At 44.5% G+C, this 26,010-nt stretch overlaps 1 protein-coding gene and 1 long non-coding RNA gene across 3 annotated transcripts in view; one reads left to right on the top strand and one right to left on the bottom strand.

Moving 5' to 3' along the window:
* The window catches only part of LOC137564193 (START domain-containing protein 10-like), a 65,834-nt gene extending 49,112 nt beyond the window's left edge, over positions 1 to 16,722 (bottom strand). The window contains exon 1 of the mRNA XM_068277704.1: positions 16,220 to 16,722. Within this exon, the coding sequence (XP_068133805.1) occupies positions 16,220 to 16,366 (147 nt within the window). The 5' untranslated portion in view covers positions 16,367 to 16,722. The remainder of the gene's footprint in view (positions 1 to 16,219) is intronic.
* The window catches only part of LOC137564194 (uncharacterized), a 139,917-nt gene continuing 115,914 nt past the window's right edge, over positions 2,008 to 26,010 (top strand). Inside the window, exons 1-3 of one of the 2 annotated variants that reach the window (XR_011030546.1) lie at positions 2,008 to 2,154; positions 8,827 to 9,022; positions 11,943 to 12,005. This is a non-coding gene — a long non-coding RNA (uncharacterized lncRNA). The remainder of the gene's footprint in view (positions 2,155 to 8,826; positions 9,023 to 11,942; positions 12,006 to 26,010) is intronic. The other variant, XR_011030547.1, reaches the window with a different exon arrangement.

The raw sequence follows: 26,010 nt of genomic DNA, 5'->3' as shown, positions 1-26,010 counted from the left end.
AGTTTAAGCTGCATAACTTTTGATTGTTAGGAGAAATTATTTCCCCACACACTGTACATAAAACACTACCCAAGAGACTGTAATTGGATTTTAAATGCCCATACACATGGAAGCCACGGTTCAGGTGACAACAGTGCCGTGTGTATGTAGCCGCAAAGTCTGTCGGCAGACTAACTGTTCTGAGCGATTGAAATTTCCGATCGCTTGCAACTTTTGTCGCGCAAACTCGTGATGTTGTGCCGTGTGTACGACTGTTTGCTAGAGACAGCAGAATCGTTTCCAACACGCGTGCGTGTAACATCCGGCGGAACAATCGTGGCTATGTAGTTCCTGACAGACAGCTTCCTTTGCCATATCGCTATGGATGTTGTCGCGTGTGTACATTTGTCAATAGGGCGATCTGTTGCTTGTGCCTGCATGCTGAAATCTTGTCTTTAGTCTCTGCCTCGCAGCTAAAGACATTTGTTTGCCGTGTGTACGTCCCATAGGGCTCAGGAACCCTGAAGATAACTGGGTTGAGGAGTCTGCCTGTAACATAATGGGCGATTTTCCTTTTGCTTAGGGAATGCAAAAAACTTTTACAGCAGTGAGGTAGCGTGATATATACTGCACAAGTGGCCAGCTAATCATGTTAGGGGACACACTAGGTTTATAATTAATGTAGTAGAAGTCTGGGAGTCTATTATACATGTACCCGATGTCCCCTGGAACATCTCGAGCTTGATGAGATGCTGGCAGCTCGGATTGGAATGTACTTCATGTGAGTGGTAATAGGAACCCCTTTCAAATAGATTAAATGTGCGTATAAAGGCCTGGTCCACAGTAATGCTGGAGGAAGAGGCAACTGACATTAGGGGCTCATTGTAGGATCATCAATAAAAGTGTCATGGCAAAGGAGCAGCACAATCAGTGCCGGTGTTGTGGCCGATTACACTGCCTGTGGATTTGCGCTGCCCCGCATGCGCAGTAGGAGACTGTGCGGCCACATTTCCTATAGAATGATGCTGCTGGAGGTAAAATACTAAATATCTCCGCTCCCACACTCCCCAAATTTTCAGGGTACGGAGGGGACCCCCCAAACGACCTCTATGCCAAATTGCAGCCCCCGAGACCCGCTGGTTCCCGAGATAGATTTCTACAATCTATCTCCTGAACCAGCGGGTCTTGGGGGCTGCAATTTGGCATAGAGGTCGTTTGGGGGGTCCCCTCCGTACCCTGAAAATTTGGGGAGTGTAAAAGGTGTGGGAGCGGAGATATTTTGTATTTTATCTCCAGCAGCATCATTAACTTCGCACTGAGCATGCGTGCTACTCAGTGTGGAAGGGAGCTTCCGGGCAGCGCAATCAGACATTACACCAGCTCCAGCTTTACATTTATTTATTTTTTTGCGGACACGAGTGGCACGATGGCTGGCTGGTGGCGCCCATTTGGGTGATCAAAATCAATGTTTGCATGGCAAGCTTTAGATATTTTTTGCCTAACTCAGGTGATAAAATTAGGGCTAACTAGTTCAGCAATGATAGGAAACAATGTAAGCATCACAAACAGAACGCTTTTGAGAGGCTTTTGAGCAGAGCAGGTTGTCCAAATGCACTTCAAATGCAGTTGCGCCTCTGGTAAAAATATCCTGGTTCACACCAGCACTCTTTCAATGTGCCTAAAGTAAAAGAACAGGTATAGACAGGCCTGTCTCTAGTAAGAGGCACTTGTGGGCACAGGCCTCTATTGGCTCTTCGGGGTGGGGGTGTCAGCTGGCCTGTCAGCATTTTAAGTTTCTTTTTTGTTTGTTTTTTTCAATTAGCCTCCATGGCTGGGCATGGGGGAGCTGCCCTCTGCATCTGGGAGGGGGGTGTCATAGAACACACGCTTTTACTTTGCTCAGTGCAGAAGTTTAGACACCCCCCCACCCCCCCGCCCCCCCTCCTTCAGTAAATGGTTCAGCCCTTGTGATCGGGGAACGCTCTGTGCTGCTGTGCTGTAGCATTCTGTTGCTAGGTTGCAGTTGGCAAGCTGTCCAGGAAGTCCATCCAGGCTGTGACAGTGTGATCTGGGAGGCAAGGGGGAGAGGGTCATCAATAGGAGACAGGATGAGGATCTGGTTAGCCTCGCCTCCCCACTGCACTGAGTAGAGCTGGTGTGTGAAGCAGATAAATGGTAAAGATGCAGGTCTTCTGTGCATAAGACCACTGAGAGCAAGAGTGTGTGTACATTCTCCTCACTGTCAGCCCACACTGTCTGCCCGCATCTGCATCCTCAATATGTGCCTGCTGTATAATTCCCCCCCCCCCCCCCCCCCCCATCAGCACCCTCATTCTGCTCTGCTGCACTCTCACCCTGCCCCCCCCCCCCCAAACACTAATTCTGTCCCCCCTCTGCATTCCCATTGTGCACCCCCCTCCCCATCACCCATTCTGCCCCCCCCCCCCCTCTCTCATTCTGCTCCCCAGCACTCATATTCTCAAACACACTCACTCTACTCAGCAGTACTCTCATTCAGTTTCCCAGCACTCTCATTCTGGTCCCAGCAATCTTACCCTGTTCTCAGCACTCTCATTCTGCCCCTCCTAGCCAGGGCCGGGCCGAGGCATAGGCTGGAGAGGCTCCAGCCTCAGGGCGCAGTGTAGGAGAGGGCGCACAATTCATTCAGCTGTCATTCCTAATTGTGTATGAAGCAGAAAGAAATAAGAAAAAGGGGATACATAGCAGCGACTGCAAGCCACATAACTAGATATTAAGGTGTTGGGGAGGTTGTGGGCCCTGTGGCCCTCTTAGTCTAATAGCAATCCGTGTGTGACAGCTGAGGTGGGAGGGATGGGGTGGCGCACTTTGGTGTCTCAGCCTTGGGTGCTGGAGGACCTTGTCTCTGCTCCTAGCACTCTCACTTAGCAGAACCCTCACTTTACCAAGCACACTCCCTCTACTCAGCAGCACTCGCATTCAGTTCCCTAGTACTCTCATTCTCCCCCAGCACTCTCACTCAGCAGCGCCCTCATTTTGCTCCCCAAGCACACTCACTCTGCTCAGCAGCATCCGCTCTCTGTCTACAATTAGGCAAAGGGATGCTGCCTACCCAAAGCAAGGCAGCCGAATAGGAGGTTGTTACTAGAGATGGCCCAAACCTCTGATTTTTGGAACTTTCGCGAACCGCAATAGACTTCAATGGGGAGGCAAACTTTGAAAACTAGAAAAAAAAAAAAATTATGCTGGCCACAAAAGTGATGGAAAAAGATGTTTCAAGGGGTCTAACACCTGGAGGGGGGCATGGCGGAGTGGGATAAATGCCAAAAGTGCCGGGGGGAAAATCTGGATTTGACGCAAAGCAGCGTTTTAAGGGCAGAAATCACATTGAATGCTAAATTGCAGGCCTAAAGTGCTTTAAAACATCTTGCATGTGTATACATCAATCAGGGAGTGTAATTAGAGTACTGCTTCACACTGACACACCAAACTCCAGAGTGGCTCCACGAAGCAGTGTAGCCTGATGTAGAGGGTCAAAATTGACCCTAATGGTGCACTATGGGGGCGAACTGAACTTCTGGAAAAGTTTGCGAACCACCGGAAGTTCGCCGGGAACCATTCGCCGGCGAACCGTTACGCCCATCTCTAGTCATTATTACCTACGTAAAGGGGCATGCAGCCTATCTATAGGGGGCTACTGCCTACCTATACAGGTCATGTCACTGACTATCCTCAGAGGAGCTCACATTCTAGTTACCATAGTCATAGTCTAATGCAGGGCTGTGGAGTTGGTATAACAATAATCTGACTCAGACTCTTCTGATTATGAAACCACTGACTCCAGGTACCCAAAATTGCCCGGATTCTTCGACCCCGTGACTCCACAGCCCTGGTCTAATGTCCTACCATTTTTATTTTTTTTTGATGCAGTTATACAGCACTGACTGTCCTCATTGGAGCTCACAATCTAATCTTACCATAGTTACAGTCTAATGTCCTACCATATTATTGTTATGTATATTTATATAGCAGCACTTTACAGAGTACAGTCATGTCACTGTCCTCTCACAATCTAATACCTCCACCGGGGGGAGAATGCACGTGGAATTTGCCACCAATAAGCAAAAGTCGCATACCAAGCGGCAATCAAAATTAAATCAGTGTATAGGAATGAAATAAAAGCCAAGGCTACGCGCTTAGCCTGAAGCAAGATGTGCAGGTTACTGCCGAGAGGTATGGCAAGCATTGTGCCAGTAAATGCAATTTGATTTAAACAGAGGTACTTTCCATATATCAATTAGGAAGAAAAAAAATCCTGCCTGCTCAGTAAAAATTCTAATGCCAGGCAAAAACCATCCCAGATTTGTCAAGCGAGAACAACTCTGAAAGTGCAGCCGTCATGATTATTCTGTTTGATAAAGTTTTGAGGTTTTGGAATAAGTTGGCACCGGAGTTCTTTTTACTTGCAGAGCTCTCATACAGACAACTGAAAGGAGTGTTTGATCTCAGACGATTGCCCCAAAAGGGAAGATGTTTCAAGTGTCATCCGTAAGGATAAAAAAAATATATCCAGTGCAGAACATGCCGCAAAAGGAAAAAAAAAAAAAAAAAAAAAAAATAAGTGGTTTATGCATTATTAAAGAAGGAGCAGATGTTAGCCATTACACACCAAAAAAGGAAACAATATGACAAGAGGGGGGGGGGGGGGGGGGGGGGGAGGGGGTTTGAGGTCAGGTGTCTGGCGCCAGATTATTGGCTATGGCAGTCGTTATCAGCCGCCTCAACCAACTTTAATAAAGCATGTTTACGAGGCCTACGTTGGTGGATTGTGAAAAAAAAAAATGAAATCAAGTGGATGCCTCGAAGTTGAACAGGCAGCATACTGAGCGTTCTTTGACCATTTTTTGGAGAAGCTCACCACTGTTGAAGTAACATGGTTATACCACAAACGACCAGAGAGAGACCAAACTGAGTGCCATAATGGCTGCCACTATGACAAGAATTCAAACCCCAGAAGTCAGCAGTAAAGGTCATGGCTACTCTGGTATTTTAAGGATTGCATACCTTCAAAAGAACCAAGATGATGTGGAATTCTAGAACTTGTGCCAACTGAAGGAGACTTTGAATACAAACAACAAGGGTAGGAGTATAAAGGCATTCTCTTTTTGTAGAACGTATAGCTACTCGCAACATATAAGTGCTTTGAAGAATGAGGATCAGGTACATACTCTGTCCACCCATCTCACCATATCTTGTGCCATTATACTTTAATCGTTTATTAGTTTTTTGAAGGGTTATGTGGAATAGCATGCAAGTTTTATGCAGACACACTGAGCGCTCTCTGAGAGCTTTTCTGGCCCCCAGCGCTTTCTGAACATAAAAAAAAGCTCCCATTGACTTACATTAAAATCGCAGCGATCGTGGCAATTGTAGCACAATTTTAATGCAAGTCAATGGGAGAGGTATTTTTTTCTCTTTTTAAAAAAACTCAGAAAAAGTCTCTCAGCAAGCGCTCATTTATTTTCTCTTCAGTACAGGTGACTAGGGAAACAAATATTCTTTCATGCTTGATTTCACAACATATTGGGCCTTTCTCGCTTTGGACAAATTTTTGCGCTAATGCTATAAATTCATGTCAACTTTTGCCCATACACATTTCCATGAACGCGACACAAATTTTAAGGGTGGAAACGCATTGAAGAATGGAAGCAGCAGATTTGGGCGCATGAGACAAGTGGACAAAAAGTTCGCCCCATTCACTCCCATTATAAATATCGTTTAATGGGCGCCGAATAGGGAAAAAAAGGCGCTGGAGATTATTAACGTTTTAACAAAGGCGCTGGAGATTATTAACGTTTTAACAAACGGCGCCCGGAGATTTTTAAGGATTTATAACTATGTTTGTGATGATTTAACTTTACAAAATAAGCCCGTGACGAATAACGTTTATAAAGATACTAAATCACTATTTCTAAAACATTATTATCCACCCCAAAAAATTATTTACATTTTTTATTTATTAATGTCTGTAAAACATTATTATCCATAGGGGGTCTTAGGTTTAGGCACCACCAGGGGGGTCTTAGGTTTAGGCACCAATAGGGGGGGTCTTAGGTTTAGGCACCAACAGGGGGTCTAGGGGTTAGGGATAGGTACAGGGAGGGTTTTTAACAAACGTAAATATAAGTTTCAGTTTACAAACAGGGAAGATTAACGATTTAAGAATTGCCGATCTCATACACATTATTTAGTGATTTAAAAATTTTTAAAACACTATTTCTAAACGAAATTCTACACAATATTTCTATAAACGATAATACTGTTTATCGTTTACACCACGCGCCCTTTTTTCCCCGACACCCTTTTTTGATGTACGCTTGAAGAATACCAATGACTATCAGGGCATGGAAGGATCGTGGGTGCCAGTGGCAATCAGGGTCTGGGCTTGCTATACTAAAGTACATCTATAATGTACTGCTGAAGCTCTCCATTGGTCCTCCTTTAGAAGGATTCCTATTGGTCTGTTAAAAACCAATGGAGAGCTCCAGCGGCACTTTAAAAGATGCGTTGCCAGTGGCAAAGTGTTTGGCCGCTCATTGTTACTCGTTGGGGTGTCTTCAACCAACATATAACGAGAGGATATTGGCGTGGGACATTTCTGAGGATATTGGTTTAGGATTAACCTAAAATAAGCATTTATGGTTAGGAATACTAAGGGATTGTTTTGTTTTTATCTTGAACTCTTTGCATATATTCAGCTGTAATGCACTGGGAAATATCTTGGAGATCACTCCAACCTGAATTATCAAGAAATCAAACTTGTTTTCTATGCCATTTTAGTAAGGTGGCTTTTAGGACCATTGTAGCCCCTTACACACTCCAACGAGATCTGGTTCACCATGAGCTTGCTGATATAGATAGATAGAGATTATATATATATATATATATATATATATATATATATATATATATATATATATATATATATATATATATATATATATATATATATATATATATATATATATATATATATATATATATATATATATATATATATATATATATATATATATCTATCTATCTTAAGTTAACCTCCTGGGTGCTTGACTGAGTGTGCAGCCAAATGGCACTGCTATACTGTAGTTGAGCACCCATTGCCGCAGCACTGCTGCCATTTGTAGCTGAAGTTTGGCTATACACCGCCCCATTCCCTGCCACTAGCAGGCTAGGTAATAATTGAACTCCAGTGCCTCATGCCTAAATGACCTTGTTGGCAACATCATAGCTGCTAATTGTGGGCTATGGCATCCAAATCACCAGGCGCACCATGGAACCAAATTCATTGCTTTGATGGCAGCTCCCTGATTTTCTGGTTCTGCAGTCAAGAAAAAAAACAAAAACCAACCCACGTCATGCCTCCTACTGCCCCCTGGTCACATCCTTTCCAAACATAGCCTGGCCTTGCAGAAGCCAGAGGAAGGAGCTGATTGTCAAGTCCATAGTTTTCATTCTCATTTGAGTGAAGAAACTTGCTTGAGCTCACTTTAGTTAGGGCCTGTTTCCACTTGTGCAGTGCGAATTTGTTGCGAAAAACACGGAAACGAATTTGCATGCGAATGCGTACGAGTTTGTATGCAAATTTTACCGCGTATTCGTATACGTTTTTCGCATAGTTTTGTATGAATGCGAATTTAACCATGTCAGTGCCTGTGTGCTTTTACATTGATTTTAGGCAAAAACGTATGCAAATCGCCTTGCGGTCTACGAATTCTGATGGCTCTGTCATGGAGATTTTTCCTGCACAGAAAACCGCAAAGAATTCCTGACAAGTAGAAACAGGCCCATCCTGGTTATGCGAATCTGCATGCAGAAGACGCATGCAGATTCGCGATAGTGGAAAAGGGCCCTTAGGGACAGACACCGTTATGCTGCCGATTATGCAATCTTACCACCTATTTAGTTTACAGCAACCTACTACAGGCTTACCGCCCAACTTTTTGAGATAAGAAAGAGGGACACTTAGGCCATGCCCCTGCCACACCTAACCACACCCCCAGTCACTCATACCATGAAGATTCCATAAGAAAAATATGTTTTATAAAATTCAAACCACACTGGTCCTTTCTATCCTGATTCATTTTCCTTTATATAAACATTTGAATTCAAGAAATATATTACATTTAAAACAATGGGAATAAAGTCTATTAAACACATTTTTCAGTAGAAAAATACATAAAGTTATATAGATCTGTACATTAGTCCTGAAAAAGGACAAATAAGGAAGTAAGAGGGACAAAGTTCCCAAAGAGGGACAGTTGCCATACTATGCTATGCCTTATGCTTGCGCATAGCTGTTAGCATGATGACACGCCCCCTCAGCACGTCACTTTATTTTGTTCGCGCGACGCGCTCTGTTAGCGTGTCAGTTTTTTCTTGCGCAGAGGGGTTCTATTCCATTGGACCCTACACGCAAGCATTGGACACGCCCCTTCCGTTCTGGCGGTTCGTTGGCACTTACTGAGTGCTTTGGCGTCACGTGCCTTGCGATTGGCTGGACACAGCTAGGCGTACCGGAAGTACGCATTACGAGGTCCTGCCGCCCGGCATCGATTAGCGGTTAACGCTTGCAGTATGAGTCATTTCCCACGGCGGGAACAGGCATCCAATCAATTTAAACATATTGGTGAGTGACAGCCTTTGTCTTTACCATATTTTAGGACTATTTTATGCTATCAGCAAAAGTTTGCTAGGAGACCCATTAGTGGGCATTGTATATGTGATTGACACTTCTATGATTTTTGTGTTTGACATGTATATTAAGCATAGATTGTCCTGTGTGACCCATGTTTACATATTTTAATGCAGAGCTTGATAAAGGCGTGGATACGCCGAAACGCGTTGCGAAGTTGCTGCACCCTTTGATCAGAGGATAGGCTCCCAGTGTCCATTAACATCCAGGACTACTCCCACTGCTGGCCACAGAGGAGGAACAGGGTGCCACCCGGGGTCATGGATTTGGGGGTTTTCAACCCATGATATGTCTGATGTTCATCACTTTCTAGTAAGTGCTTTTAACCCTTGCGTGGTTTTTATTAAAAAGGTTTAATACACTACGGAGCGCTCCTTTTTATTTATATATTTTAATGAGTGGGCGTGTGCCCGGTTCCAATGGGCTGACCTGTTTAGTCACTTTATTTAATGTGGTGTGCACTTCATATTGAAAGGTTTGTCTGCACTTATCTGAGGAAGGGGACCCCTTGTGGCCCCGAAACAATTGTTATACATAGTGTTGACGCATTATGGTGAAATAAAACTACAATTTTTGCTTATTGGAGAAGCTGGTGTGCGAACCTATCCTTGGACTGTCCCAAAGAGGGACAGGGTTCCCAAAGAGGGACTGTCCTTCCAGAGGAGAGACAGTTGGGAGCTATGTACAGGGTCACTTTAAAAAGTTAGGGAATTAGTGGCATTGCTGCAGGTAAGGGTTTTTTTTTTTTTCATGCTGTAGGAATATAGACCTGGATTTATTTAATCTTTTTTACATAAGGCTGCAATAATACAAATACAGTAGTAATTCAGTAACCTTACAGCAGCCTTGTATAGGTAAGAACTAATCTTTTGCCATTGATTCTGAATAAGAGACGATTGTTAATAATTCAAGGCCATAGTACATCCTCCTGCATTTAATTGGTCCACATGAAGCATTATGCTTGGTACACACAGATTTTCTGTCAGATCGATTATTTCCAACATGTCCGATCTAATTTCAGATCGCTTTTCCGATCGATTTTTTCCATAGAAGTGAATGGAAAAATGAACGGAAAGTTGATTGGAAGTTGTAAGAACCTATACGTTGGTTGCTATTGGCAACAGCACAACACCCCTTTTACTCCGGCACCAGCAACTCAGAGCTGCAACTCACAGCGACAGCATACAGGAGATAGAGCGGAGACAGCCACCTTCACCAGCTTTATTCAGCAATCAGAGTTATACAAGTATTCCATCAGGCATCTTTTGTTACATGTTGATTTCTTCAGAGTATAAACAGTCTTTCCTATATCCTATACTTCCATTCTAACAGAAGTCAGATCGGACACAGAGCCGGGACAAGGTCCTCCAGCACCCAAGGCTGAGACACCAGAGTGCGCCGCCCCTCCTTCCCTCCCACCCCAGCCGTCACACACTGATTGCTATTAGACTATGAGGCGCCCCAGGGCCCACAACACCCCCTCTCCAACACCTTAATCTCTAGTTATCTGGCTTGCAGACACTGCCATATATCTTTTTTCCCCATTTCTCTCTGCTTCAAACACAATAGGGGAATGATAGCTGAGTGAGCTGTGTGCCCCTCCTACACAGCGCCCTGAGGCTGGAGCCTCTCTTGCCTCGGCCCTGATCGGCCATGTTGGAAATAATCTGGTAGTAAATGCCAGAAAAACTCATTGGGTGTACCAGGCATTAGAAGGGCTAACATGTTCATGTAACTTCTTATGGCAAAATCAGAAACAGGAAGTATAAATGAGCCTCCAACAGCACCACAGGCTGCCGTAAAACTTTAAAAAAGGATTTAAATTTTGCTACAAAACTAAAAAGATTTTATTGCCGTCTTTATTTCCCTTTCATTGCCTATATTCCCTGTAACAGGAAGTAAAGGGGTAAGGGGGGGGGGGGGGGGGTTGGGATGAAGGACAGCAACACTAATCAGGCACAGGTTCCATTCTTTTCTGATGACATAATGGGGGTTGTGATGGGTGGGGGAACTCTTCCCTCCAATTGCTTCCTACCGAAGAAGGGGAAGCAGGAAGTTTGGGCTAATGGACGATTTGGGCACACTACAGGCGCTAATGCAAATCTCGTCTGTTGGGTGTCTAAAGCAGAAATGTGGGCACCCAACAGCGTGCCCCAGAGCTGGGACAAGGTCCTCCAGCACCTACGCCTGAGACATTAAAGTGCGCCCCTCCATCCCTACCATTCCTCGCTGTCACACACCGATTGCTAACCAACATTTTTTGTTTTTGAAAGTTAGAAAGCCATTTTTTTTTTTAGCTTTTTGTAATCTTTTGTACTTATGATTTTTTAATTTTTTTAAATATGGTTTTTAAAAATGTATCGATTTGAAAATTATGGATGTTAGGAAGAGGGATTTTAAAGAGAAACTCCGACCAAAAATTGAATTTTTTCCAATCAGTAGCTGATACCCCTTTTACATGAGAAATCTATTCCTTTTCACAAACAGACCATCAGGGGGCGCTGTATGACTGATATTGTGGTGAAACCCCTACCACAAGTAGCCCCTCCCACAAGAAAAGTTCGAACTTTTGTGGGAAATAGCTGTTTACAGTTGTTTCCAACTGCCAAAAACCATGCAGCATCTACATCACCTGCCAACAGTAAAATGTTCACTGGAGTTCCTCTTTAAGGTCTCCATTTGCATATAAGAAGATAAAACAATGGATAAATAAGAATACATACATACTAAACATGTAATGTCATAACATAATCTATATTACATTTATGGGAAGGTAGCGCTCTCCATCCTACTCATGAATTTAATACAGATTACATTATGCCATTACATGTTTAGTATGTATTTATTCATGGTTTTATCTTTTTATATACTGTAGATATGGAAGAAGAGATAGTTTGATATATTATTATACTCATACACAGTCCCACAACTTATACCCCCCCTCTTCCCTGCTTATACATAAATGATTACAGTGTCATTTGATATTTAGTTTTTAGCCAGTATTAGATTGGTGCTATGTATTTATGTACATATGCCAGTAATCTTAAGGTTGCCCCATTCTGTGGTATAATGTCTAAACTTGCATAATGAGTCACTAGGTTTTAAATGAATTTAATAATGATCCTATTAGATATAATACTGTTTTTATTATATGTGGATGCATGATGGACATGATGTCCAAACATGATAGCCTTATTATGGAACCCTGAGTATTGTGCATCTATCCTTGTAGGAACATTATTGGCCTGAGGAAGTTGGTGTTTGACTCAGAAAACACCTTGTCTCAATTGTGCAGGTAAGACACCTCTTTTACATTTGTGATATTCATATCGTATTTCCTTGGGGGCCTCATCCAGTTTTCTGTCACAAATTGTATAACCCTCCCCTGGCCCCGATCTACTTTTTAGAGATATTTTTGAGTAGAGATGGTGGCGAACAGCTCGCCAGCGAATACCTATAGGCAGCCTAGCCGAGTACTACTTTTGGGTCGCAATCTCCCGCAGTAGTACGCATGCCCGTGTCCATTAGTACACGTGCCCAGGCTCGGCAGTGCGCGTCTTTGAATGTGTGCGCCTGTGGCCGGGCACGCTTCACGCATGTGCGCGACGTCTTGAAGCGTGCCCGGCCACAGGCACGCAATCAGGCCTGGGCATGCATACTAATGGACGCGTGTGGACAGGGGCATGCGTACCACTGCGGGACATTGGGACCCCAAAGAAGTATACGGCCAGGCTGCCCATAGATGTTTGCGGCAAATAGCTCGCCAACATCACTATTTTTTTTTCCCAAGAAAAGAAACATCACTACTTCTGAGTTCATGCAGGATTATGTAAATTTTTATGCAAATATATGCAGCTTGGAAATGGGCCAAACAAGTCCAACCCAGGTTTAAATTTATTGGCCCATTTCCAAGCTGCATATATTTGCATAAATATTTACATAATCCTGCATGAACTCAGAAATATTTACATCTCATTGATCATCCCAAGCAATTACCTTCTGTGCGTGTGGCAAATACCGTTTGGTTTGTGGGCAAAGTCGCCCTTTATGTGGTTGTCCTCTCTAAAAAGTAGAGTGGAGTCTAGTGGTTGCGTTACAGCAGCTCTGGTTTGTGTGTACATCTCTTTTTTTCTTTTCTTTCCAATCAAATGCCAAACATATTACACTATATTGGGCTCCTGTCCTATTGTATTTTTTCCTCAAGGTCTGTTGACCAACCCCCCACTAGAATAGTGACAAGAAGGCTTTATTCTTACAGCAGGAGTTGTGATTATATAAAAGATTCCTGTGTACACACAAGTTATCACGATTATCTGAGAAATAGAACATTTTATCATATTTTCTCTTTTAAAAAGGGAGTCTTAAAAAGGGACACTGTAGGGGGGTTGGGGGAAAATGAGTTAAACTTACCCAGGGCTTCTAATGGTCCCCCGCAGACATCCTGTGCCCGCACAGCCAGTCGCCGATGCTCCGGCCCCGCCTCCGGTTCATTTCTGGAATTTCAGACTTTAAAGACTGAAAACCACTGCGCCTGCTTTGCCGTGTCTTCGATCCCGCTGATGTCACCAGGAATGTATAGCACAAGCCCAGTATGGTCTGTGTCTGCGCAATACGCTCCTGGTGACATCAATGGGATTAAGGACATGGCAACGCAGGCGCAGTGGTTTTCAGACTTTAAAGTCTGAAATTCCATAAGTGAACCGGAGGCGGGGCCGGAGCATCGGTGAGTGGCTGCGTGGGCGCAGGATGTCTGTGGGGGGGACCGTTAGAAGCCCCGGATAAGTTCAACTCATTTTCCCCCGACCCCCCTACAGTATCCTTTTAAGGGAAAAAAAAAAACAAAAAAAAAAAACAGAAACTCGCCTGAGGAGAGAGATGTCTATGGGTCTAATGCCTGAAACCCACTACAAAGTGCTGTCGCTAATCGCAATTGCTAGCGTTTTTTAATGAGCATTTTGAAAGCAATTTCATGAGCGTTTTCTAGCGATTTTGGTAGGGATTTTAAAAAGTGCATTTTGCCAGCGATTGTGTGGTGTGATTAGCGTTATTAATTCAGATTGGTCCATTCAATATTCTTTTTTTTTTTTTTTTTTTTTTTTTTTTTTTTACACTGTGCAGTAATTTAAAAACGCTAGCAAAATCGCTCTGCACAGCAATTCCTGAGCGATTATGCCAGCGTTCATATACTTTACATTGCAGAAACGCTAAAAATGCTGCATGTCCTGCATTTGCGATTTTGCTAATCTCAATCGCTCCAGTGGAATTTGGCCCATCCATTAACATTAGCTGAGCGTTTAGGGAGATCCTTTTGAGCTTTTTGAATCGCTCTAGTGCGTTCCAGCCCTTATAGAGCTTTCCTATTCCTCTCCTGTTCTGCTGGTTCCAGCGCTGGCTCCCCCAAACTCCCTCAAGGATGGGCGGTTCTGTACTGCGCATGCGCAAGAATACATGCTCAGGCAAGCGCAGCATGGAGCCTCTTCTGAAGCACTCGGGCTCCCAAAGACTTCCAAAGCCTCCCGCAGAGGAGGAGAGCAGTCTCTGACTCATCAGTCGGAAACTGCTAATGGGGACACAGCGCTAGAACCAAGGGACTGTCCCGGAGTGGAGGAAGAATGGGAAGCCTCTATAGGACCCTTCCCTATAGGCAAGTTTTTTTTTTGTTTTTTTTTAGCTTATTTCGCTTCATACTCACTTTCACACTTTATTAGGAGTTGAAGCATTTTTTCCCCCCAAGAAAGGCATCCGAATACCTCTAGCCGTGTCAGCAGTGCTGCTCAGATACCACTTTTCACTATCTGGATCTAATTTGGATACCTACATATCCAATCCGGATATCAGAGTTTAAAATTTTCCAATTCGGTTCCGAATCGGATATCCGACCTCATTATCCGGCCGGATTCGGATATCGGGATAGAAAACCGGAAGTGATCTGAAAATGGCTTATAATGCTTCCAAAAGTCTCTTAACCACTTGAGGACCCACCCTTTACCCCCCCTTAAGGATCAGCGCTGTTTGATGGGATCTGTGCTGGGTGGGCTCTGCAGCCCCCAGCACAGATCAGCAGGCACGCAGAGCGATCAGATCGCCCCCCTTTTTCCCCCCTATGGGGATGATGTGCAGGGGGGGGGTCTGATCGCTCCTGCTGGTGGCATGTTGCGGGGGGGGGGGGGGGGGGCACCTCAAAGCCCCCCTCCGCGGCGACATTCCCTCCCCCTCCCTCTCCTACCTGTCCCCCCAGTGATCCGGGCTGCACAGGACGCTATCCGTCCTGTGCAGCCAGTGACAGGACGTCCTCTGTCACATGGTGGCGATCCCCGGCCGCTGATTGGCCGGGGATCGCCGATCTGCCTTATGGCGCTGCTGCGCAGCAGCGCCGTACAATGTAAACAAAGCGGATTATTTCCGCCTGTGTTTACATTTAGCCTGCGAGCCGCCATCGGCGGCCCGCAGGCTATTCACGGAGCCCCCCGCCGTGAATTGACAGGAAGCAGCCGCTCGCGCGAGCGGCTGCTTCCTGATTAATCAGCCTGCAGCTGGCGACGCAGTACTGCGTCGCTGGTCCTGCAGCTGCCACTTTGCCGACGCACGGTATAAGCGTGCGGTCGGCAAGTGGTTAAAATGACAAAAAACCCTTTCGGATCGATCGATCTCTCATTTTGGCCATTGAAGGTCATTTTGGCTTCTGCTCGGATATCTGAACTAACTATTCGCCCGGATTTCAAATGGGAAATCCAAGTTTGCTCGGATAGTCTATTCGGATTTTAAAAAATATCCGAATTGCTATTTAAAGTTTGCATAGTGGAAAAAGTTCGGATTATCTGGGTAATTCGGATATCCGAAATCTTGCTGAGCACCACTGCGTGTCAGGTTGTAGAAGTCAGGGGCCCCCAAAGCACCAGGCCCCCTTGCAGCTTCACTGCCTGCTCACTCAGTGCTTACGCCTCTGCGCTCTAATGACAGATTTACTTTAAAGGGAACAAATGTTGAATATGCTTTCATGCATGCGCAGCAGTTGGTCAGAGCTGCACACGCAGCTCCGTGCTACAGCGCAGGTGTGGGTCACACTCGTATGCACTGTATGGTTGTGAAGGCTATGTTCACAGTGGGCATTGCGGTGTGTTCCCCGTGACAGCAGTCCGCGTACACAATATTTACATTGCGTCGGGTACAGTGCAATGCTTCACTTATACTGCTAACATGCGCTTTTATCAGCACTTTATCATACTGGAATCCGATATACCACAACGCACCCACTGCACTGTGAATGTGGCATATGTGATGTGGTGCATTGCAGTGCAGTAAGCCGCGTTACAAAGCAGCCTTTACCCTTGGCAAACCTAGGCAGTTGCCTAGGGCCGGGAGAGAGTGTAGGGGCCTGGTGGATTCCAACCCCCACCAAAACATACTAAAAATAAGCCAGGTGACCATCAGCCATCTTGCCTAGGGCCCCATTTCTGACCCAGTGATGCAGGTTCGCTTTAAACCCCATGTATATTATAATGAGCGTACCTTGAGTTTCTTCACAGCCTTGCTGCTCTCCTGCTCCTGGCTCCACACCATCACTCCCCCCTTGTTGTATTGGCACTGCCAACCATCATTGCTCTCGCACTGCTCCCGGAAAGTGTTAAAATCAGCATCATCGGGGATATGCACCATCCTTCCACCGTTCCAAAGCAGGAGAGGAGAGTAATAGGTTAGCTCTGCCTTGCGGTCAGGTCAGCGCACATTAAAGGGCAATCCTCCTCTCAGATCTTCACCAGGTAGTGCAGGTGTTTTTCTGCTTTAAGCTTTGCAGATGAAAATTTGGTGATTTTCCATGTCCCGATTTCCCTATTTATTTGCCAGCTTCCTCAGCTAAACTTCCAAGGTTAATCTCAAGATCTGTGTGTGTGTTTCTGTCAAGGTTCAGTGATCCCAGCAGCAAACTGCACACCTCCAGGCTTGTATTCCAATAGGCTCTGCTGACTTGTCTCTGGTTTCCTATACCTAAGCTCACTAAGCGCTGTATAATTTAACAGGTAACATCATACAGGTGTCTTGGATTCCTCGCCCGGCCCTTTACTTCCACTCCCTCCTCTTTTCGTCCTCCCCTCTCTCCTTGCCTGGGCTCCATCTGTCTGACTTTGCAGCAGTTTTCTGATTCAGTTAAGCACCCAGCCAGCCTGTCATCCTCTAGTTCATTACTCAGGCCTGGAGTAAGGGCTGCAGGAGTGCACCAGCAAGCTGCTTGCAGGGAGGAATGTGGGCTCTGCAGTCTCTGAGTCCAGCAAGCTTTCTGCTGCACTGACGCTGCAGAAGACGAATCAGAATTTTAGAGAGCCAAGCAGGACCAGCAAGAGATGCTAGCTTCTTTTTTTTTTCCTCTTAAAAGCTGAATAGCCTGCAGGAATTGAATCCGTTGGGTCAGCGCTCTGTTTAAACAGCCCGGGCCCTGCACTGAATAATGCAGTAAGAAACTGACAGGCAGCAGTATATCATATGCTCCCTACAGAGTGTTGGAAAGTATTATTGCAGAGAGCTATGTACATAAGATGTACTGCAGCAATTCCACAATTACTGAATTACATAACACAGTAAACTGGGAAAAAGCTGCTGCAATAATATTTTGGTGGTGCGTAAAGATAATACGACTCAGAAGTAAACTTCTGCAGTAGAAGCATGATACTCAGAGATCGCCTTCAGTGAAAACTGTATGTTAACCTCTTCAGCCCCAGAGGTTTATACCCCTCTAGTGACCAGGCCATTTTTTACAATTTGGTACTTCACAACTTTAACGGTTTATTGCTCGGTCATACAACTTAGCTCCCAAATTAATTTTACCTCTTTTTCTACTCACAAATAGAGCTTTCTTTTGGTGGTATTTGATACATACACTTCACTACATACATGCCTACATATGCCTATATGGTAGGGATTAACTTGTGAGCCCCTCCGAGGGACAGTTAGCGGAGCAGTGCTTTTCAGCGCTGCTAGATTTGGGCGCAGCCGGCGCCTCCATAGACTTTAATAGGAATCATTCCTATTGAAGCGCTCAGTGAGTAACGTCGGCTCCGTCAGAAGACGGAGCCGAGGTTGCTTAAAAACATAATAATTCAGCCTCCAGCAAACGCTGGAAGTCGAATTATTTCATTCCCCCACTATCCATGGCGGCCTGGAGGGGGAATAGTAATTAAATTGGCCCGGACTTGTGCAGAAGCAGGATCAGCTATATACCACTGTATCCTGCGCCCAAGTCTACCGGCGCCGATTTCAAATGTACTCACAGTTAAGCCTGTTTTCCACAGGCAGTTGATAGGCAGTGAAATGCCTCTCAAACTCTCACAACTGCTTGCTGCTGCCTGCTTGCTGCACACTGCTGCCTGGTAACTGCTCACTGCTGCCTGGTAACTGCTTGCAGTCCGTGGAAAAGAGGCCTGAAGTGACAGGATTACTCTGTACATCGCTACATGAGATGGCAGCGCTATATAAACAAATGTAATTTGCTAAATTACCTAAATTAACAGCCTGCCAGCGCCAATCGCTGGCTGGCAGGCTGTTCGCTGGTGTCCCCTGCTTACAGTGACGCGTCGCTGAGACCTGAGAGGGCCACGCTGCGGCCACCAATTTGCGTTAGGCGATCGCAGAGAGGTTAAAGCACAACCTGAAGTGAGGCCCAGTGCACACCAAAACCGCGAGCAGATCCGCAATACGCTAGCGGTTTTGGGAGCTGATTTCAGAGCGATTCTAGGTATGTTTAGAGAGGTTTTCTAAACATACCTAGCGGTTTTGGGTGCGTTTTTGTGTAGCAGATTACACATATTGTTACAGTAAAAGCTGTTACTGAACAGCTACTGTAACAAAAATGCCTGGAAAACCGCTCTGAAGTAGCGTTTTTCAGAGCGGTTTGCGTTTTTCCTATACTTTACATTGAGGACGAAACGCTTCCGAAATCCGCAAACGCGCAGCAGGAGGCGTGTTTGCGGCTTGGCAAAAACCGCAAACCGCCGGTGTGCACCATCCCATTGCAATACATTAGACAAGCGTTTTTATAGGCGGATGCGGCCAGCGGATCGCTCCAAAAACCGCTCGGTGTGCACTGGGCCTGAGAGTGATATGGAGGCTGACATAGTTATTTCCTTTTTAACAATGCAAATTGCCCGGCTTTCCTCCTGATCATTAGGGATGGTCATAAATCATTCCAAGTTGATGCTGGATTATGCAAATTGTTTACAAATGTATGAATCTTGAAATTGCACCAATCGAATTCTGCTGAGGTGAAATTAGAATTGGTCTATTTTCAAGTTGCATAAATTTGCATAAATCCTGCATCAACTTGGAAAATTTTTTATGTCATTGACCATTCCTCTCAATTATCTGCCTCTTGTACTGTTCACAGTGGGAGTTGCGTTGCATTTCCTGAGAAGGTGGTGGCACATGTTATCCGTGCGTTGCATACAGTCAATGAAAAGTATGCTTCACTTCACGTCACCACGTGCATTATGTGGATGCTGCACACCATTATACAGCACCCGCCACACTGTGACCGTTGCAAAGACAGTGCCTTGCAGTGCAGCAAGCTGAGCTAGAATCCGGCCATCACACCACACTGCAACGCACCACTAGGAACCTAGCCTTGGGCTCCGTGACAGCAGAAATGCAAGGTTAGATACAGCAGAGTCGCACATTACCCGCACACTCTATCGGGTACAGTGAAGCATACAGTTCAATGAAAAATATGTTTCTCTTCCACTGTTACCGCAAGCATTTTCGTTACCATGCCGCCCACCATTATATCGCATCGTCCCCACCGCACTGTGATAGTTGCTACAGCTGGAGCATTGCAGTGCCGCACCGCAACACTCTACTGTGAACAGGACCTCAGAGTACATACACACATCCAATTTTGATTGGCCAATCACTGGCCAATTTCCCTACCTATATATAGTATAAGCAGGGGTGTTTCTAGCGTTTTTGTCACTCCAGGCCAGAAGTCCTGTGTCTCCTTCCCCCCTTCCGCCTCCCCCCCCCCTCGTGAATTTACCCGGAATGCATAATGTCTTTTCCTTTGCCTGTCTTCTTGTTGCTAGGCAGTTCAGATCGCAATGCGAATTTACGCATGAAAATGCGTATGCGTAACGCACATCCGCATTAACCTCCCTGGCGGTAACCCCGAGCTGTGCTCGGGTTACGAAAAATGTGCCCAGAGCGGTAATCCCAAGCTCAGCTCGGGGTAGGTAATGTCCTGCTTTCTGCATGGTTTTGGAGTCCCGTGCGGGATCGGCAGCAGGACTCCAGCCTGTACCCCCGGCTATCTGCAGCCTTCTCTGGCCGCTGAGATCCCCATAGCCCCGCTCTTCTTCCAGGGACCCGGCGGCTAATTCCTCCTCATTTGTCTCTAATCACAAGTTGTAATTTGATCTCTCTCCTGTCACCTGACTGCCATGGCAGAAATGGCAGATAAGCTCATTTGAAAGCACAGGATGTTAACAATATAGCCATTTGGTTCCCAACTGCTTTTGAGCTGAGTGCTTCTGCCTTCTTAGGGCCCATTCACACTTGCTGTTCGCAGAACGTTAGCGATTTTGCTAGCATTTTGCTCTGGCGTTTTTTGGCGATTAACGCCAAAAAAAATCACCATTCACACCTGCTGATTTTTTAGCGATCGCATTTTGCGCTTTTATAGCACTAAAACGTAATCGCCGGGAGATCATCTGAAAATGGTGCAGGCTATGCGTTTGCGTTTAGCATTTTTGGGCGATTTGCGGCGATTAGTGCATATCGCCGATAGACTTTTATTACCCTAGCTCTTTGAAAAACACTAGCGTTTGAGCGTTTTTTTCATAAATCGCTGTCAAAACGCTCAAGTGTGAATGGGCCCTTACTGTTACCGATTTTTGCCTGGATTTTGACTACTCTCTGCTGGCTGCCTACACCGACCTCTGCCTGGGTTTTTTGACTACTTTCTGCCTGCCGCCTGCACCGACCTCTGCCTAGATTTTGACTGCTCTCTGCCTGCCTTATTTGTACAGTTCCACAATTTTTTTCAGTTTATTCATACATTTAATTAATTCAACAAATTTGTGTTCTAGTCTTTTATTTATATACAGAATGTCTACCAGGCTTTCATTCTGACATATTTTGGTGAGTTATGTCTTAAGAATTGGAGGCCTAAAATTCTTGAAAAAATGTTCTGCTTTTGACTCATAATTCCAGACAGAAATGCACGGCCAGGGAGGTTAAAAACGGGTGCGGATTTCCGGACGCAATTCAGTTGCGTGCTAGTGGAAATAGGCCCTTAAGAATATGAATCATGTGGTTTATAAGGTAGTCCCCAAGACACAGACAACCCGCCGATCCTGTCAAATTGCATTGCTCAACTCCTCCCTGCTCACACCCAGCCTAGTGTGTAAATGCAGAGTATATCGCAGCAGAAGCTGTGCTCTCACCCCTCTGCTGGAGTCCAGTGCTGTGCTTCCGCAAGTCTGCTCGGCCTAGTGCCCAGCATCTCCTACCACACATAGCATGATTACACGCAACATGAGGAGAGTGAGGTGCCAGCACTAGAGGAAGAAGGAGACAGACAGGATGGGCACACAGGCACAGCGCTGGACTCCAGCAGGGATGAGAGCACAGCTTTTGCTGCGCTATACTCTGCATTTACACACTGGGCTGGGGATTGCAAGAGAGGGGAGAGACAGAGAGATGCACAAAGGAGGGCAGAAGGAGCCTAGGCACAGTGGGACGGAGGGTGGCAGAGGAAGCACAAGGGGACAGAAAGAGGCATGTGGACAGAGGGAGGCACAGGGGGACAGGAGGAGGCTTGAGGGCCAGAAAGAGTTACAAAGAAGGATAGAAGTAGGAACAAGGGGGCAGAAGAAGGCACATGGTGATCGGCAAGTGGCACAAAGGGGGGCAGGAAATAATGGGAACATTTAAACAATGACTAATTGACTATGATGGGGGGGTCATCTGACAGTTACCCAACTAAACATAGCCTCAGGCAATCAGAAGTGTAACTATGGGGGAGCAGCTCCTGTAACTATAAGGGGGCCCAGAGCTATGAAGGGTCCTCAGATACTAACCTTTCCTTCCTTTGTTACAACTTCATCACACCTCCCACAACCTCAGATCAACATCTTGATGTACTGATCTGAGACAAGTTTATGCACTTTGGGTCCTACAGGAGAAAAGCGCTTTACAAATGTTTTGTACTTGTTGTCTTAGACACAGGGGTCTGACCTCCATATCAGGGGTTTTTGTCGCTACACTTGTTGGCTGTGAGGACACATGCTTTATTACCCTTACAGGATGGGCACCCAGGCATTGTGGGTCATTAAGGGGATGCAAAGGAAGGAGTGTGAATATTATTGGGCCCCATTAAAATGTATCTAGGGTCTTCCCGATGTATAGTTAGTTACACCCCTGGCTGCATTCAATGAACAAAGGAGAGCTTCTTAAACTTTGAGGATCTTCTCCGAGTCTCTTGCTGCTCACATCATTCATATAACCCTATTAATATCCCATATAATCTTTACATTTACTCACAGTAGCTCTCAAAGACTTTCCGGTACATACAATAAAACATGAGCTGCTATGTTAAGAACATTGCATGGAGCAAAGGAATATGTTTACACTTCATAAATAAAACATTGTAATTGCTTTAACACATTACCGGGGCAGCAAGAAAGACAATCACTTTCCTAACAGCAGGAGACATGCAGACTCTTCTACAGACCTAAATACAGCACAACTTCTGCTGAAATCACAATCTTATGAGTCAAACATTTAAACAGCATCTTCCTAGGAAGTGGCTCTAGTTAATTCCATCATCTTGACTGTCAGGGCTATATAAATACATAAACACAAATTATTTGTTCCTGTTTCTGTAACTTTTAGATAGTTTTCCCTATTTCCCTAAAGGAAGTGGTGAAATCATCTCAGATCTGCTATTTTACACTGTTCTGATATATAAGGAGGGGGGGGGGGGGGGGGTAATGATTGCCAAATATAATATGTTGAGAAATGTTTGCTGCTTTTCATATGTGTGGAAATGTTTGCTGCATTTCATATTGGTGGTAATGTTTGCTGCATTTCTTATGTGAGAAAATGAGCGCTGCATTTTTTTTATGTGGAGAAATGTTTTGTGCATTTCATATTGCTGGTAATATTTACTGCTGTTCATATTGCTGTTAATGTTTGCTACATTTCATATTGATAATGTTTTCTACATTACATATTGCTGGTAATGCTTGCTCCATTTCATATTGCTGGTAATGTTTGTGCCATTTCTTCTATGAGAAAATGTTTGATTCCTTTTATGTGGGAGAATGATCAGTGCATTTCATATGTAGAGATGTGGCGAACTGTTCGCCCGGCGAACATCTCTGGGGCTTTTACTACTTCCGGGTCGCACTGACCCGGAGTAGTACGCCTGCGCTGCCCGGCGGAGCGCGTCCTAGATCACGCGCCTGTTGCCGGGCACTCTCTGCGCATGAGCGTGACTCCGACTCCAACTCCAACTCTGACTCCACAGCCCTGGTCATAACTGCATTTGATATTTTGATATTTGGGGGTCATTGTTGCTACATTCACAACTTTGGGGGTTCATAATTACTTACTGGAAGGCTAATACATGAACTAAAAGAAACACTGAAAGGAAAAATTGATATGATATATATATATATATATATATATATATATATATATATATATATACACAGTGGGTTGCAAAACTATTCAGCCCCCTTGAAGTTTTCCACATTTTGTCACATTACTGCCACAAACATGCATCAATTTTATTGGAATTCCATGTGAAAGACCAATACAAAGTGGTGTACATGTGAGAAGTGGATCGAAAATCATACATCATTCCACACATTTTTTACAAATCAATCACTGCAAAGAGGGGTGTGCGTAATTATTCGGCCCCCTGAGTCAATACTTTGTAGAACCACCTTTTGCTGCAATTTCAGCTGCCAGTCTTTTAGGGTATGTCTCTACCAGCTTTGCACATCTAGAGACTTAAATTCTTGCCCATTCTTCCTTGCAAAACAGCTCCAGCTCAGTCAGATTAGATGGACAGCGTTTGTGAACAGCAGTTTTCAGATCTTGCCACCGATTCTCGATTGAATTTAGATCTGGACTTTGACTGGGCCATTCTAACACATAGATATGTTTTGTTTTAAACCATTAGATTGTTGCCCTGGCTTTTTGTTTAGGGTTGTTGTCCTGCTGGAAGGTAAACCTTCGCCCCAGTCTCAAATCTTTTGTAAACTCTAAGAGGTTTTCTTCCAAGATTGCCCTGTATTTGGCTCCATCCATCTTCCCATCAACTCTGACCAGCTTTCCTGTCCCTGCTGCCAACGTTCCATGCCGCCAATGTTGCGATTATTTTCTGGTGAAATGCTGCACACATTGCGATTATTTTATGGTCAAACATTGCTGCATTATGATTATTTTCTGGTGAAAGATTGCCGTATTACTTTTATCTTACGGTGTGCTGCGTTACGATTATTTTAATCAGGGGCACCACACGGGGGGGGGGGGGGGGGGGAACCATAAAAAAAATGTGCTATGGGGCCCAGTCATTCCTAGCTACGCCCCTGTAATGTACCATCTTGTTAGTACTGAGTTCCCTTCAGAACTGCCTTAATTCTTTGTTTTATTACTTGGAGATTTTGGTACAAAATTACACGATAGCATGGCATAGTTACTGAAGATTTGTTATTTGCACATGATGCAAGTTTCCCATTCCACCACATCCCAAAAGTGCTCTATTAGATCTGCTGACAGTGGATGCTGTGCAATACAATGAACTCATTGTCATGTTAAAAAAAAAACAGTTGGAGATTATGTGAGTATTGTAATTATGGTGCATTATCCTGCTGGAAGTAGCCATCAAAAGACAAGTACACTGTGGTTCGTAAAGGAATGGACATGGTCAGCAAGAATACTCAAATACTCAGGTAGGCTGGGTATGTAACTACTTAACCGGTTCAGCACCGCAGTGCTGAAAATCTCATGCATCCGTGCAACGTTCACCTCCCATTCATTCGCCTATAACTTTATTGCTACTTATCACAATGAATTGATCTATATCTTGTTTTTTCCGCCACTAATTAGGCTTTCTTTGGGTAGTACATTTTTCTAAGAATTTATTTTTTTCTAAATCCATTTTAACAGGAAGATTAAGAAAGAAATGAAAAAAATTCATTATTTCTCAGTTTTTGGCCATTATAGTTTGAAATTAATATACGCTACCGTAATTAAAACTCACGTATTTTATTTGCCCATCTGTCCCGGTTATTACACCGTTCAAACGATATCCCTATCACAATTTATGGTGCCGATATTTCATTTAGAAATAAAGATGCATTTTTTCAATTTGCGTCCATCACTATTTATAAGCTTATAATTTTAAATAATATAATAACATATTCTCTTGACGTGCATATTTAAAAAGTTCAGACCCTTGGGTAACTATTTATGTTGTTTTTTTATTGTATTTTTTTTTAATAAAAAATGTATGTGGGTAATTTTTGGTGTGGGAGGGAAACTGCTTATTTTACATGTAAAATAATATAATTCTTTAATTAAAAATGTATGTGGGTGCAGTTTACTATTTGGCCACAAGATGTCCACAGTGAAAAAAGTCCTGGATGCAAACGATCGCGCATCCAGGAACTAAAAATCAGAGGAGTTGTTTCCTGGGGGCACAAATACCGTACTCTCTGGATAGAAAGCGTCGGTATTTCTGCTGGGAAGTAAGATCGGGAAACTGATCGGGGGGCTAGCGGCGGGCGGCAGGTGCGCGCGCGCGCCCGATCGCGCGCACCACGCAGGGAAAGCAGCAGTGCCTGTCTGGACGAGGAAGCTCGGATTGAAGTTTCAGAACGTAGATTCTACGTCCGAATTAGTCTCCCTGAATGTTCTAGTACACGCATGCACGTGTACACGCACTCCCGTGCGTGTATGTGACCGCGCATGTACATGACCATGCACGTCACGTGAATGGCCCTGTGAATGATTGTTGTTGTTAGCTAAAGTTAGAAAAAAAAAGTTGTAAAAGTAAAAAAAAAAAAAAATTAAAGTGGCATGGGCCCAATAAAATAAAAAGATTTTTTTTAAATCCCCGTTAATTTTTAACCTAAACCTAGCTTATTAACCACTTCTCTACCACAGGGTTTTTAACCTAAAAACCACAGCAATTTTAACATTTCAGGGAGGCAAGGGTTAATGGGCTTAATGGGGGTATAATTTATTAAAAAAAAACCTCACTGATGCTGATCACTCACTAATGCTGTGTTAGTTATCTGAGATCC

Source organism: Hyperolius riggenbachi, chromosome 3 (genome assembly GCF_040937935.1).
Source record: "Hyperolius riggenbachi isolate aHypRig1 chromosome 3, aHypRig1.pri, whole genome shotgun sequence".
NCBI classification, from domain to species: domain Eukaryota; kingdom Metazoa; phylum Chordata; class Amphibia; order Anura; family Hyperoliidae; genus Hyperolius; species Hyperolius riggenbachi.
The sequence above is the reverse complement of the archived record's forward strand: the minus strand, read 5'-3'. Positions and strand labels throughout refer to the sequence as shown.